This window comes from Gigantopelta aegis, chromosome 4, assembly GCF_016097555.1.
Source record: "Gigantopelta aegis isolate Gae_Host chromosome 4, Gae_host_genome, whole genome shotgun sequence".
NCBI lineage: Eukaryota > Metazoa > Mollusca > Gastropoda > Neomphalida > Peltospiridae > Gigantopelta > Gigantopelta aegis.
The window spans coordinates 111,860,459-111,876,429 of NC_054702.1; the positions used below are offsets into that span (position 1 = coordinate 111,860,459).

At 38.1% G+C, this 15,971-nt stretch overlaps 2 protein-coding genes across 4 annotated transcripts in view; one reads left to right on the forward strand and one right to left on the reverse strand.

Moving 5' to 3' along the window:
• Positions 1 to 15,971, forward strand: part of LOC121371785 (coatomer subunit beta-like) — a 66,590-nt gene that overhangs the window by 26,400 nt on the left and 24,219 nt on the right. The gene's annotated exons all lie outside the window — the stretch shown is intronic.
• Positions 960 to 10,660, reverse strand: LOC121371787. The gene is made up of 5 exons (XM_041497933.1): positions 10,547 to 10,660; positions 6,381 to 6,693; positions 5,359 to 5,441; positions 4,630 to 4,996; positions 960 to 1,918 (listed from the first exon to the last, which is right to left on the reverse strand). The coding sequence occupies exons 1-5, from the start codon at positions 10,547 to 10,549 to the stop codon at positions 1,239 to 1,241; spliced, it is 1,446 nt and encodes a 481-aa protein (XP_041353867.1). The 5' UTR covers positions 10,550 to 10,660; the 3' UTR covers positions 960 to 1,238.

Consider the following 15,971-nt stretch of genomic DNA (forward strand, 5'->3'; position numbering starts at 1 on the left):
TAAAAAAGTGTAGTCATAATAGCTGTATATGGTATTGTGGTCTGTTAGAGTGTGTTGTGCGACCCAATACCTCTGACTTTTCTCGAGGCTGTATATGGTATTGTGGTCTGTTAGAGTGTGTTGTGCGACCCAATACCTCAGGCTTTTCTCGAGGCTTTATATGGTATTGTGGTCTGTTAGTGTGTTGTGCGACCCAATACCTCGGACTTTTCTCGAGGTTGTATATGGTATTGTGGTCTGTTAGAGTGTGTTGTGGGACCCAATACCTTGGCCTTTTCTCGAGGCTGTATATGGTATTGTGGTTGTTAGAGTGTGTTGTGCAACCCAATACCTCGGACTGTTCTCGAGGTTTCCATTAGGTTACCTCACCCTTACTATCAATCCAGCTTGGGTATCCGTAAAAGGAGTGAAAACTCCTTCTGGCATAGTTCTCTGGGTCATTGAGACATACAAGCCCATGAAAGGGATGTTTTATTAATGACTCCCATAATGGATGTGTAACCTATGCCAGGAACCCCGCTGTAAACACAACTTCTAATAGAAGTCTTGGACATCCTCATAATCAGACAGGTGTAGTGAGGTTTCGTAAAACAAGTGCCTCTTTCCCTAGGAATATATTATTATATTTCTGTGGTAGTGACTTTTTTCACAAATAACAACTGACCCTACCCATTTGTTTCAATTTGACTAATAAAAAATAGTAAACCCAACATAAAAAATTATTATTAGCAATTGTAACTCATTAAAAGATATGTACGTGTAGTACTAATCATATTATGATATGTATATTTTCTGTATTTTGTTTCGGTCACAAGTCACCAGTGTTGTAACAGAATCACTAAACAAATTTAAAATAAATTCTTGAACCCCTTTCCTTTTATGCATAACCCATAATGCATAATGTTCATGTAAATGATGTCCTACATTTATTACTTGAATGAAAAAAGTGGCCTGTAATAAATATATAAATAGTTTAATCATCTCTATGGCACATAACGTAATCAGAATATCACAAAGAGTTTTTGTCATCAGTTTGTTGTTTAGCTGGAGTCTTCACTCTCCTTAAATTAAGCCAGGCGAACAATTACATGAAATTTCATTTTTATTGCAAGGCGATCAATTTGCAGCTTTCCAGATAAGTGTAGAGGAAAGCTCGAGTGATCACTCGCCTTTCCAGATAAGTGTAGAGGATAGTGGGAGTGATCACTCGTCTTTCCAGGTGAAGACGAAGTTTTGCTTCACGTCAAAGAACAAATTTTGCAGTTTTTATTTTTCGGAATACCATAGAGTAGGCTTTCTCCTTTTCCCCTTGTGGTAACTTGTGTGAAGAAGACATTTGAGGGATACATATTCATGAGAAGCAGTACATTGATGTCCTCTGTGTAAAACACCTCGACTAGTACAGACAGCGTCACGTACACAATGTATTTCTGAAGAAAGTGGTTGTACCTCTTCACGATGAAGGGATTGTCGTACGGGTTGAGGATGAGCAGCTTGTTTCTACAGAAGTAGTCTGTGTGAGACCACGCCTCCGTAACGACTACCGTGACGTAGTGACACGTGTTGTGGCAGTAGAAGTCTGCAAAGTACATGTTGGTGTTCTCGTGGAGAATCAGCTGCACTGGAATGTGAAGACGCTGTGCACCAAAGTAAGAAAAATTGGGTGGTCTTTGTGTCTGCCGATCGAGTGAGGCACTGAAGAACAAGCCGTCGATGGTTCCGTTGATGCAGGATGCTGGGTCCCCATTGAAGTCCTTGCGGTATTTCTCCATGATTCCTCGACACTTGTGTAAAATATTATTAAAATATGACGGAGGCTTGTTCCGGTACAGGTGTATGAGAACGTACATCTGTTTGTCTCTTGCCACAAAGCTGTTGGCTTTTTGCATCAAGAGCATCAAGTCACGTTTTGTCATATCTGAAACAGAAAGAATACCAGGGCTGGTGCTTATAAAACTTTTAGACTAGAGACTCTCATAGCGTCTGAGGCGTGTAAGTCATGGCAACACCATACAGATTGTACGTTATTGGAGATTGATTCTGGACTTCGTTTTTATAAGCACGGGTCCTGATCAGTGTATGAGTTGTTTTTAAAAATTACACATTAAAATAGAACATTTTACTTTTTGCAAAACCCCCCACCTTTATTCATCGTAGCCCGGTGGTACAGCACTTGCTTGATGTGCGGTCGGTTTGGGATCGATCCCCGTCAGTGGGCCCATTGTGCTATTTCTCGCTCCATCCAGTGCACCACGACTGGTACATCAAAGGCTGTGGTATGTGCTATCCTGTATGGGATGGTGCATATAAAAGCTTGCTTGCTGCTAATCGAAAAGAGTAGCCCATGAAGTGGCGACAGCGGGTTTCTCTCTCAACATCTGTGTGGTCCTTAACCATGTCTGACGCCATATAACCGTAAATAAAATGTGTTGAGTGCGTCGTTAAATAAAACATTTCCTTCTTCTTTGTTAAGTCAAACTGAAATTACTGACAAAAACACCATGTGAAATTAGTAATTTTTAAATTCTGCTTGCCTGTGGACAAATGCGAAAAAAAGGATAATTTTTTTATAGTTTTTTTCAATGTATCCTTGAGCATCAATTAATTTTGCTATTCTTCATGGTGTTACACTTGTGCCACGTGTGCCATGTGTGCCATGTTCATTCGATTAGTGTTAACAACTTGTCAGTCTCTTTGTTTAAAACCTGGATAAATTTGTAACACTGACACTTGATGTTATTTATCTCCTAGCACTACTACTAAAAAGGTAGTACTAACTTAAAGTAAATAACATGCAAGTAAATAGTTAACTCCATTTTGGTAGTGCCTGTCATGTTCCAAAACAGACAACAGAACTGTACTGCACTGTGTGCTGCAAACATCCATTCAATGAGATGTGTGTGCCACTTTTGTTAAATCAGGTTGGATGTTTTGTTTAATGAAGTATATAATTATCTCATTGCCCCCTTGGAAAAAGAACTAGGTCAACAATGATTTTATTTAAATTTTAAACTCTAACTGCACTAGTAATGCAGAATTGATTTTTCTTTGGTGTCATGAAATTGAATTCCTCAACAGTTGTATTTTATTTCTTGAATTGTCTTAAAAGTTCAAGTTTATGTTATTAAAATACGGATAAGTAGCATTTGAATCGAGACAAGCATGTTTAGACAGACCACTTGTCCTGGGACGATTCACAAATTGTGATACTTCCACACCCCTGATACCAGTAAATAGTTCACTCCATTAAGTCCAATACAGAGAATTTACTTCACTTCTAGTTCTACATCCGTGATCTTCATGCACTGACAATAAAGTTGACTCTTTTTTTAATTCAGGCTGGCAGTCTTGTACACACAACTAATATACTATTTTATTGGTATTTACACGAGAAGATGAAGCACTTCATTATTTGTGCCACAAAATATGATGATGGGGAAAAGCCCCAGTATAAACCTGTAACTACCTCTGCGGAATGTCCTGCCCCCAAGAAAACGTTACGTAACTCTTGACAAAAACATCCCAAACATAGGATTATTGTTGTAATGGAGCAAGAAACTTTGACTGCTGTGTGGTAGACCCTGATTAAACAATTTTGATATAGAGTTGTCTTTGACCGTGAACTGATTGAACAATTTTGATATATAGTTGTCTTTGACCGTGAACTGATTGAACAATTTTGATATAGACTTGTCTTTGACCGTGAACTGATTGAACAATTTTGATATAGACTTGTCTTTGACCGTGAACTGATTGAACAATTTTGATATAGAGTTGTCTTTGACCGTGAACTGATTGAACAATTTTCATATACTTGTCTTTGACTGTGAACTGATTGAACAGTTTTCATATAGACTTGTCTTTGACCGTGAACTGATTGAACAGTTGTCATATAGACTTGTCTTTGACCGTGAACTGATTGAACAGTTTTCATATAGACTTGTCTTTGACCGTGAACTGATTGAACAGTTGTCATATAGACTTGTCTTTGACCGTGAACTGATTGAACAGTTTTCATATAGACTTGTCTTTGACCGTGAACTGATTGAACAGTTTTCATATAGACTTGTCTTTGATCGTGAACTGATTCAACAATTTTCATATAGACTTGTCTTTGATCGTGAACTGATTAAACAGTTTTCATATAGACTTGTCTTTGACCGTGAACTGATTGAACAGTTTTCATATAGACTTGTCTTTGACCATGAAAGGGGCCGGGATTTAGCTCAGTCGGTTGAATGCTTGCATCACAGGATCAAATCACCTCAGTGGATCCATTCAGCTGATTGGGATTTTTCTTGTTTTAACCAGTACGACAAAAGCCGTGCTATGTGCTTTCCTGTGTGTGGGAAAGTGCATATAAAAGATCCCTTTCTACATTAGAAAAAATGTAGGTGGTTTCCTCTGATGACTACAAGTTTAGAATTACTAAATATTTGACATCCAATAGCCGATGATTAATTAATCAATGCGCTCCATTAAACAGAACAAGCGTCTTATTGACCGTGAAAGAGCATTATAACTGTACAAATGTCCGTCTTGCTCTCTTATAGTCAGAGTGTTTAGGCTGGTATAAGGTGTATCATATGTATTAGTCCCCCATGTATTATAATATTTGTGTGTACAGACCTGGCAGTCTGAGTGGTGCTGGGGGCGCCGCCGCTGCACCGGCTGTCTGTGAGGGCCATGTGACAGCCTTCTCCTCCGACGACAGTGTCTTCTTGTAAATCCACACCCCCGGCTCAAGGTGCACTTTCTCCAGCACGTACATGCGGACTGCCACCTTGCCCGGCGACAATGTGTCAAGGGCCAGTTTCATGGAAGAGGTGGAGGCGGTTCCCTTGATGAACATTTCATTGAGGGGTTTGTCTGCCGGCTGTTTGATCACCACCAACACATCGTGGAGAACCTTTGGGACAGGTGTGTCCGTAGACACAGGTGTTAACATCAAAAAGTCAGACACTTGTTGATGATAGACTAAAAGACGGAACTGATCCTAAAAATAAAATAATTATCATGGAGTACCGGTAATCAATAGATGCGCATGTCACAATTTTTCTAGAGTTCACCCGGCACACGCTTACCAGTGATGTCACCTGGTTTTGCCCGTCAATGTTCTGAATGACACAAATTAATGTTTTTACTTGCCAGTGAGACCAGTCATATCACCTGGTTTTGCCCATCAATGGTCTGAATTACACAAATTTGTTAATTTTATAGTTTTCATGATAATGGCTTAGCCAACATTTTGCCCTGACTAAGATGGGTACAAATGTTAATTCCACAATATTTTGACCAATACAAAACGAAATGGCAGTTTTTGTTTATATAATAAAAATGATCAATAGAAAAACCTACTTTGTTGATTTTAGTTGAAGTAAAACTCATATGCTCTATGTTGTGTGTTTCCATATGTAGCCTCCAGTTACTTTCTTTACACTCTGAAAAATGCATTTTTTTTTTTTATTAAACACACGTGCATCTGAGATATAACAGTTATGGAGTCGAGTTTTAGTCTATTTCAAGTGAGCACTCAACCGGCTGAGCTAAATCTTGCCCCACAATTTATGTATGTCAAATATATTATCACATCACAAGCAAGATGTAAAGTATACATACCGTATTTTACCTCTTAGTCAGTTATCAAATTACATTTAACATCCTGCAGTCGATAATTCATTAATCACTGTGATCAAATACATTTAACATCCTGCAGTCGATGATTCATTAATCACTGTGATCAAATACATTTAACATCCTGCAGTCGATGATTCATTAATCACTGTGATCAAATACATTTAACATCCTGCAGTCGATGATTCATTAATCACTGTGCTGTAGTGGTGTCAGTAAAGAAAACAAAGTTTTATGTTTGTTGGTGAAAGGCCACTTAAACAAAGTTCCTTCAAAACTCTTACCTACTGCTCGACTCTACATTTACTATAAGGGTTTTTATCCTATATTGCTAATTTATTTATAAATGGTGGGGGGGGGGGCAGGGTTTTGCTCAGTTGGTAGAGTACTCATCTGAGGTGTTTGGGTTGAAGAATTGAATCTCTTCATTGGACCCATTCTCTGATAGGGTTTTTTCCTGAACCTTATGAGTGGCATATCAAAGCCCATGATATATGCTGCCATGTCTGTTTGAAAATGCACATAAAAGATTTAATGTTGGTAATGGAAATATGTAGCAGGTTTTCTCAAAACTGAATGTCAGCATTAACAAATGTTTGACATTTAATAGTCAATGATTAATAAATCAAAGTACTCTAGTGGTGTCATTAATCAAAACAAAGTTTTAACTTTTCATTGTAAATGATTGATACTCGTCTATGTTTCTATGTAAATGTGAATGTGTATGCCTGCATCTGTGAACTTGCCTGTTTTATTTGTAACCAGGTTTTTTACTGCACTTGCACATACACTGAACAAGTAATGACAGTGTGTTCCCTGCATCCCATACACATACACTTTGAATGGTTTTGATGACAAGTCAATATGTAGAGGAATGTCAAGGCTGTCTCCAGCTGAAGGAAGGGAGACAAACATGAAAATGGCATCCCCGCTTTCTTCAGTGCAGATAACCACACAGAGATTGTCAATTTTCTCTTTGACGTTTGGCCATTCGATTAGGATGGTTTGTTTTGTCGGGTCTTGTGGCACTGCCCTGAACTTCATGGTCAAATGTTTATCCTGAAAGATAAATGAAATTAATATACTCATATACCATATACTACTATCAGGCAAGACATCAATGTTTGTAAGATTTGTAATTTTAAGCCATTTATCCTGCTAATTATCTATGGGGTCCATAACCATATGTCCAACGTTCAACTAAAATGTGTTGAGTGCATTAAATAAATCATTCCTACAGTCCTTTGGTAACATTGTGTGTTTTTTAATTACATATTTTCAAGACCTATGCCATTTTCATTCCTAACAAAGAAGGGGCAGGATGTAGCCCAGTGGTAAAGCCTTCACTTGATGCACGGTCGGTCTAGGATCGATCCGTCAGTAGACCCATTGGGCTATTTCTCATTCCAACTAATGCTCCACAACTGGTGTAACAAAGGCTGTGGTATGTACTATCATGTTTGTGGGATGGTGCATATAAAAGATCCCTTGCTGCTTATCGAAAAAGAGTAGTCCATAAAGTGGCGACAGCGGGTTTCCTCTCTTAATATCTCTGTGGTTCTTAACCATATGTCTGACACCATATAAGCTTAAATAAAATGTGTTGAGTGCATTGTTAAATGATTGGGTAATAACCCCTGGCTCTTCAAATGATTAGCTGTGGGGTGATAACCCCAGTCTCTTCAAATAATTAGCTGTTCGGTGATAACCCCTGGCTCTTCAAATGATTAGCTGTTGGGCGATAACTCCTGACTCTTCAAATGATTGGCTGTTGGGTGATAACCCCTGGCTCTTCAAATGATTAGCTGTTGGGTGATATCCCCTGACTCTTCGAATGATTGGCTGTTGGGTGATAACCCCTGACTCTTCGAATGATTGGCTGTTGGGTGATAACCCCTGGTTCTTCAAATGATTAGCTGTTGGGCGATAACTCCTGACTCTTCGAATGATTGGCTGTTGGGTGATAACCCCTGGCTCTTCGAATGATTAGCTGTTGGGTGATATCCCCTGGCTCTTCAAATGATTAGCTGTTGGGTGATAACCCCTGGCTCTTCAAATGATGAGCTGTTGGGTGATAACCCCTGGCTCTTCAAATGATGAGCTGTTGGGTGATAACCCCTGGCTCTTCAAATGATGAGCTGTTGGGTGATAATCCCTGGCTCTTCAAATGATTAGCTGTTGGGTGATAACCCCCCCCCCCCCCCCCCCCCCCTTCAGGCAATAGACCCCACCAAAGAATACAACATATCAGAGGTATCAGCCATAAAAACATTCAGTATTTTCTACAAAAACAATTCTATGTATCTCAGCACGAGCATAGCCAGGATAGGATTTTATATTGGAAAGGGTCACCCTAGCTGTTTGAAACTTATGGAGCTTGTTAAATATCCTAAGAAATGAAAACAATTCAAATTTAAGTATGGTACAACCGTGTTGCTTTTTGGCAGGAATAGCCTGTTTTGGGTGGTTGATTACTGTAAACGTTCCTTTTCTTAGTCTAACAAATGAGAAAGCCACTGCCCCACATATTGACTTAAGCTGCTCATATTGATCAGTAGTCTGACACATCTGTCATCAAATGGCAGCAGATGTATCGGACCTAACCGATAAGCAGCAATGAATTTTATATGCACTTTGCCGTTTAAGGCAGTACATACCCCTTTCTTTGATGTCATTAAACATTTATTCAATCAAATACAAAGAAAAGTAATTACGCTATAAATATTTGTTTTCAACCAAAGTTCTTTTGTGTTCTTGTGTCACTGCAGTGGAGCAGTATGTTGTTTTAGTGAAGCGCCAACTTGTGTCTGATTATCTGACATATCATGTTGCAGTGGGTGTTTGTAAAACAGACACAGGCTCTGATTCCACACAAAATTTTCATCATGGTTATTGAGTTAGTTGCCTGAGTATGTCTGCAGGTTTTAGTACAGAGTTGATTACTGGTACTACTGTTATTATTTCATTTGCATTCAGTGATGATGGTAATTTGACACCCTGTGGTGTCACGAGATAGGACAGTGAATGTAAAGACAGTTTTGTCACTTTGAGTTATTGACATTACATATATCAGCCACTGTGACTCTAGTGATCAGCCATTGTGACTCTAGTGATCGGCCACTGTAACTCTAGTGATCAGCCACTCTAACTCTAGTAATCAGCCACTCTAACTCTAGTGATCAGCCATTGTCACTCTAGTGATCAGCCACTATAACTAGTGATTAGCCACTGTAAATAGTGATCAACTGCTGTAACTCTAGTGATCAGCCATTGTGACTCTAGTGATCAGCCACTATAACTAGTGATCAACCACTAACTCTAGTGTCCAGCCGCTGTAAATAGTGATCAACTGCTGTAACTCCAGTGATCAGCTATTGTGACTAGTGATCAGCCACTAACTCTAGTGATCAGCCGCTGTAACTCTAGTGATTAGCTCACTCTAGTGATCAGCCACTAACTCTAGTGATCAGCCGCTGTAACTCTAGTGATTAGCCACTGTAAATAGTGATCAACTGCTGTAACTCTAGTGATCAGCCATTGTGACTCTAGTGATCAGCCACTATAACTAGTGATCAACCACTAACTCTAGTGTTCAGCCGCTGTAAATAGTGATCAACTGCTGTAACTCCAGTGATCAGCTATTGTGACTAGTGATCAGCCACTAACTCTAGTGATCAGCCGCTGTAACTCTAGTGATTAGCCACTAACTAGTGATCAGCCGCTATAACTAGTGATCAGATACTGGAACTAGTGATCAGCCAATGTAACTCTAGTGATCAGCCACTGTAACTCTAGTGATCAGCCACTGTAACACTAGTGATCAGTCACTGGAACTAGTGATTAGCCACTATCTCTAGTGATCAGCTACTGTAACTCTAGTGATCAGCCGTAGTAACTCTAGTGATCAGCCACTGTAACTCTAGTGATCAGATACTGTAACTCTAGTGATTAGCCACTGTAACTCTATTGATTAGCTGCTGTAATTAGAGATCAGCCACTGTAACTAGTGATCAGCCACTGTAACTCTAGTGATCAGCCACTGTAAAACTAGTGATCAGCCACTATAACTGTAGTGATCAGCCGCTATGTAACTAGTGATCAGCTACTGTGGCTAGTGATCAGGCACTGTAACTCTAGTGATCAGGCACTATGATTAGTGATCAGGCACTTTGATTCTAGTAATCAGTAACTGATTACAAATTTATATTTGTAGACATATATTCTTATTTCCTCTGTAACTAGAAGGTTGTTTAAACAATTTACAACTGCAAATTTTGATTTATAATATTTCTGAAAAAGGGAGCAACAAAGAAATGTTTCTTTCACTAACTGTAGTCTGAAAACAAGGTATTGAGATAATGTCTTACAACATGTAAAATTATACTAAGTATGTAGCTACCTGCAAACAACCGAAATCTATATATGTATTGAGACAGAACAGATGTAATACTCCCCAAAATGCTTTTGTTTTATTTTTTCTATTAAAATTAAATGAAAAGCAAATGCGATGTAAAAAAAAAAATTCACATAAGCACGCAATAGCCGTTTTGAGGTGTTATTAAATATTCATTCATTTATGTCTTTTATCTAAGCTTAGCAGACTGCTTGAAAAATTAACAAGATAGTCTGAAAAATTACACCAATTTTAAAAGTTAAATGGCAACATCTTCCATACGGTACCTCTTGATGCACTATGGTATAACCAGTCCTGTTTAATTTGAACTTGTAAGATACGTCAAGACTCGACACACAATGGTGCAGTTTGTAGCTCCTCCTTCGACATGTAACTGTGCAAACTGGGAATGCTGTAATGGTGTTTATCAGGAGAGGTGAACGCCAGTGTTTTTTTACCCACAGTAATTTAGACAGACGAGTTCAACAGAGATGTATTACAATTGTTACACACACTTACCATGTCAGTAGATTCACGTTAGGCAGGTCATAGTTTACAGAAAGACTGGAATGAAAGTTATAATTCTTGAAATTTCCTCTATCAAATATGTGTATTCAATATTGAGAAACTAGGTCGACCTGTAAATAGATTTCCCTCAAAAGCTCCTGCACTGATAAATGTGTTTGTGTGTCAGTTGTGCAGAGTGCATTACACCAAATCAGGTTGCATAGTACCAAAGAAGAGAGTTCTGTATCAAAGTTTGACGTGCACCATCAAATATTTACAGAGTAAAAGCAGCTGTGGGTGTGTTTGGTAGTAATATGTGACATTGATTATTTGTGCAAATACTATTATCCATTGACAATAAATAAATACACTTTTATTTGTTATACAGTTGTGATGCAATATATATACCAGTGGTATATAGATGTTCAGGGAAAATATTCTAACCTGACACATTTTTACCATGTATTTGCATCATTCTGCTCTCAAAACCTTATATAAGCTGTTTGGTATAAGTTTGGTTCCATTTTCGTTTTGGGGCTGTTTTGGCACAGTTCCGTTTTCACTATAACTCATCTCTGGAATATCACCCCTGCGCAGTTTGGAACTCCGTAGTAGTCTATTGGCAATATGGTACATGTATCATTGTGTATTTTGTCATCATTCTGAACCATGTGTTTGAACGGTTTGGAATTCTGACGTGGAGTCGCAGATTCAATGCAAAAAAAAAAAAATTACAGTCGGTCAGAAAAAAAACCTAGATCGCCCGTCGGATTGATAATTGAATTTTTTAATTCATCCGTCCAAATTTTCACTCTCATTTGGCGAGCAGGCGAATACTTTCTGCAAGCCTGTTTGTGTTTAAAGGGACATACCCTAGTTTAAACACTAACCGATATTTTTTACTATTATAACCCTTTTTGATAACTTAAATTAGATTTTACTTAGATTTTATTGTTTAGGTTATCAATTTCTGTACATTTGAAGTGTTTTTGGTCATCCTGGTGTTTTTAATATCACAAAATGCATTTCTCATATTTTAAAAAACACGCGTGTGTCTGTGAAGTAACAGTTATGGAGTTGAGTTTTAGTCTTATTTTTAGAGGGTATTTCACCATTTCAAAGTCACAGACTCATTTTTCACTTAATTGTAACTTTATCCAAATGTGTTACAGGTTTGTAGATTAACTAAACTTAGTGTTAATTTTCACGGGTTGAATTTTGAAACTAGGGTTTAACTAAAGTTTTTCTTTATTAAAGGTTGTGGTATGTGCTATCCTCTCTGTGGGATGGTGCGTATAAAAGATCCCTTATTACTAATGGAAAAATGTGGCAGGTTTCCTCTCTATGACTAATGTCAGAATTACCAAATGTTTGACATCCAGTAGCTGATGATTAATAAATCAGTGTGCTCTAGTGGTGTCATTATATGCTGTAATTATTTGAAATGATCCTGATGAAGGAAATGAGTACTTCTGGAATATTCCATAAATCAGAGGAATGAGTTACAGTTGTTTACTCTCTCACACTGAAAGATAAGGCAGGCAAAAAGATGTATTTAACTTGAAACAATAGCAGCCTGTTAGAACCAGAAGGTGCTGGCACTGAGATTTGTGTTTCTCAGGTTGGGATTTGACAGTACTTACCACTTTCGGGCTGGCACTGAGATTTGTGTTTCTCAGGTTGGGATTTGACAGTACTTACCACTTTCGGGCTGGCACAATTCATTAATTTGACAGAGTACTTTTTGTCTTGCCTTTATGAAGTAACATTGCGAGTTGTAGGTATTATTTTTCCAGTGCAAAGAAATGTTTGCCTCAATTTGTCACAAATTATAAGTCCTACATCAATAAACTTCATTGATGATTACATCTAGAAATGTTTGCCTCAATTTGTCACAAATTATAAGTCCTACATCAATGAACTTCATTGATAATTACATCTAGAAATGTGCATCTAAATGCATGTTTAAAAAACAATTCAAATTTATAAAGCTAAAATTAAAATTTAATTTTTGTTTTGCTTTTATGAAATACAACTTTAAGCGAGATATAGGTATTACGTATTACTTTTCCAACAGCAGCGATCACATCAACTTCGGCTTTATGGTTACACAAACCATAAATCATAGATCAGTGAAACTTGGTTTATGTTGATCACAGTGCACCGAAAAAGTGGCTTTTTTTTATATTATGAACATCAGCAAGACATGTAATTCTGTAGAATTCTTGTTTAAAATATGCCCAAATAAATTTATATAAGATACAGTAAATCATATAGATTAGTCTGTATATAGTAAGTCATATAGATCAATTTGTATAGATACAGTAAGTCAAGATAAGTGTCACCTTTTGGTGCACTTGATGCAGTTTTGACAAAAATCGAGATAACATGTTCTGAATAAGTAGATAAAACAAATTAATCTGATTTATTTTTACTGCAATATTGATTACATTTTAAGTTCTACCAAGGTACATGTACTGTAGTACATGCCCACTGATTCATTGTTAGGTACATGGACTAAGTACATGCCCACTGATTCATTGTCAGGTACATGTACTGTAGTACATGCCCACTGATTCATTGTCAGGTACATGTACTGTAGTACATGCCCACTGATTCATTGCCAGGTACATGTACTGTAGTACTTACCCACTGATTCATTGTCAGGTACATGTACTGTAGTACATGCCCACTGATTCATTGTCAGGTACATGTACTGTAGTACATGCCCACTGATTCATTGTCAGGTACATGTACTGTAGTACATGCCCACTGATTCATTGTCAGGTACATGTACTGTAGTACATGCCCACTGATTCATTGTCAGGTACATGTACTGTAGTACATGCCCACTGTACATGCCCACTGATTCATTGTCAGGTACATGTACCGAAGTACATGCCCACTGATTCATTGTTAGGTACATGTAGTACATGCCCACTGATTCATTGTCAGGTACATGTACTGAAGTACATGCCCACTGATTCATTGTTAGGTACATGGACTAAGTACATGCCCACTGATTCATTGTCAGGTACATGTACTGTAGTACATGCCCACTGATTCATTGTCAGGTACATGTACTGTAGTACATGCCCACTGATTCATTGCCAGGTACATGTACTGTAGTACTTGCCCACTGATTCATTGTCAGGTACATGTACTGTAGTACATGCCCACTGATTCATTGTCAGGTACATGTACTGTAGTACTTGCCCACTGATTCATTGTCAGGTACATGTACTGAAGTACATGCCCACTGATTCATTGTCAGGTACATGTACTGTAGTACATGCCCACTGATTCATTGTCAGGTACATGTACTGTAGTACATGCCCACTGATTCATTGTCAGGTACATGTACTGTAGTACATGCCCACTGTACATGCCCACTGATTCATTGTCAGGTACATGTACCGAAGTACATGCCCACTGATTCATTGTTAGGTACATGTAGTACATGCCCACTGATTCATTGTCAGGTACATGTACTGAAGTACATGCCCACTGATTCATTGTTAGGTACATGGACTAAGTACATGCCCACTGATTCATTGTCAGGTACATGTACTGTAGTACATGCCCACTGATTCATTGTCAGGTACATGTACTGTAGTACATGCCCACTGATTCATTGCCAGGTACATGTACTGTAGTACTTGCCCACTGATTCATTGTCAGGTACATGTACTGTAGTACATGCCCACTGATTCATTGTCAGGTACATGTACTGTAGTACTTGCCCACTGATTCATTGTCAGGTACATGTACTGAAGTACATGCCCACTGATTCATTGTCAGGTACATGTACTGTAGTACATGCCCACTGATTCATTGTCAGGTACATGTACTGTAGTACATGCCCACTGATTCATTGTCAGGTACATGTACTGTAGTACATGCCCACTGATTCATTGTCAGGTACATGTACTGTAGTACATGCCCACTGATTCATTGTCAGGTACATGTACTGTAGTACATGCCCACTGTACATGCCCACTGATTCATTGTCAGGTACATGTACCGAAGTACATGCCCACTGATTCATTGTTAGGTACATGTAGTACATGCCCACTGATTCATTGTCAGGTACATGTACTGAAGTACATGCCCACTGTACATGCCCACTGATTCATTGTCAGGTACATGTACTGAAGTACATGCCCACTGATTCATTGTTAGGTACACGGACTAAGTACATGCCCACTGATTCATTGTCAGGTACATGTACTGAAGTACATGACCACTGATTCATTGTTAGGTACATGGACTAAGTACATGCCCACTGATTCATTGTCAGGTACATGTACTGTAGTACATGCCCACTGATTCATTGTCAGGTACATGTACTGAAGTACATGCCCACTGATTCATTGTCAGGTACATGTACTGTAGTACATGCCCACTGATTCATTGCCAGGTACATGTACTGTAGTACTTGCCCACTGATTCATTGTTTGATACTCAGGTTCCATTCTGCACGTTTGATTACAATGTGAACATTACAGTATGAATGGTGAGAGAGCAACCTGGACGTGATAGCCAACATAGAAAATGCATGGTCCTACCTTTAGTCTCAGTGTACTGCTTTATTGATTACTTCGATAGCAATACAGCTACAGCTGTTCTAGCATTTTGTCTTCACCCCTGTATTAAAATGAGATTAATCTGTAATTTGATGGCAATTTGTTAAGAAATTTTTTATTTACACAGAAAAGTTTATTTAAAAAAAACTTTTTTTGAGTTGGTTTGGGTTTAAAGCTCAGTAATATTTTTTAATATAAGATTTAGTTATATGCCAATTCATCGGTTCCCATTTCACGCAAACAGACTGTAGTGAACAACCCCTGTAATTGCCCTCAGCAATTGGCAATGCCGTGGAGATTGCTGTGGTGGATTTAGTTTTCCAATGCACTTTTTTGCTTTAGACTATTCAGGGTGGGTTTTTTTCAATGGCATATTTTTTGTTATAAACAGTTTCTTAATTGCAGGGGTTGGTGAATGGGTAGTGAATCACTTGTGTAAATCAGGGCCAGCTCTGGATGAGCAGAACATTCCACCAAATTATCTGTTATACTTCAAAAATTGCAGGAATGCAGTTATTTTGTAAGAAAATATGAATTATCACATGAAATTCAGAGCTAGCTCTTGCACTCACCAATTTCTGCAATTACAAATTTTATTATAATTTAGTAAAAGAATTTCATATATTAATTGATATTTTGCTTAGGAGATAACCATATTGAGTTTTTAGATTTGCAGGTGTAATGCCTTCGGTCAAAAATTAAATTTGCGGGATCAAATAGACAATAACATCCGCAAATCTAAAAACTCAATATAGGTTATGTCCATTGTAAACTGGATCGTTTTTCAATGTAACTAACTGTATATTGGGTATTTCTTGAAAAAAATACCTGGTTACAATCTATCTGTAGAC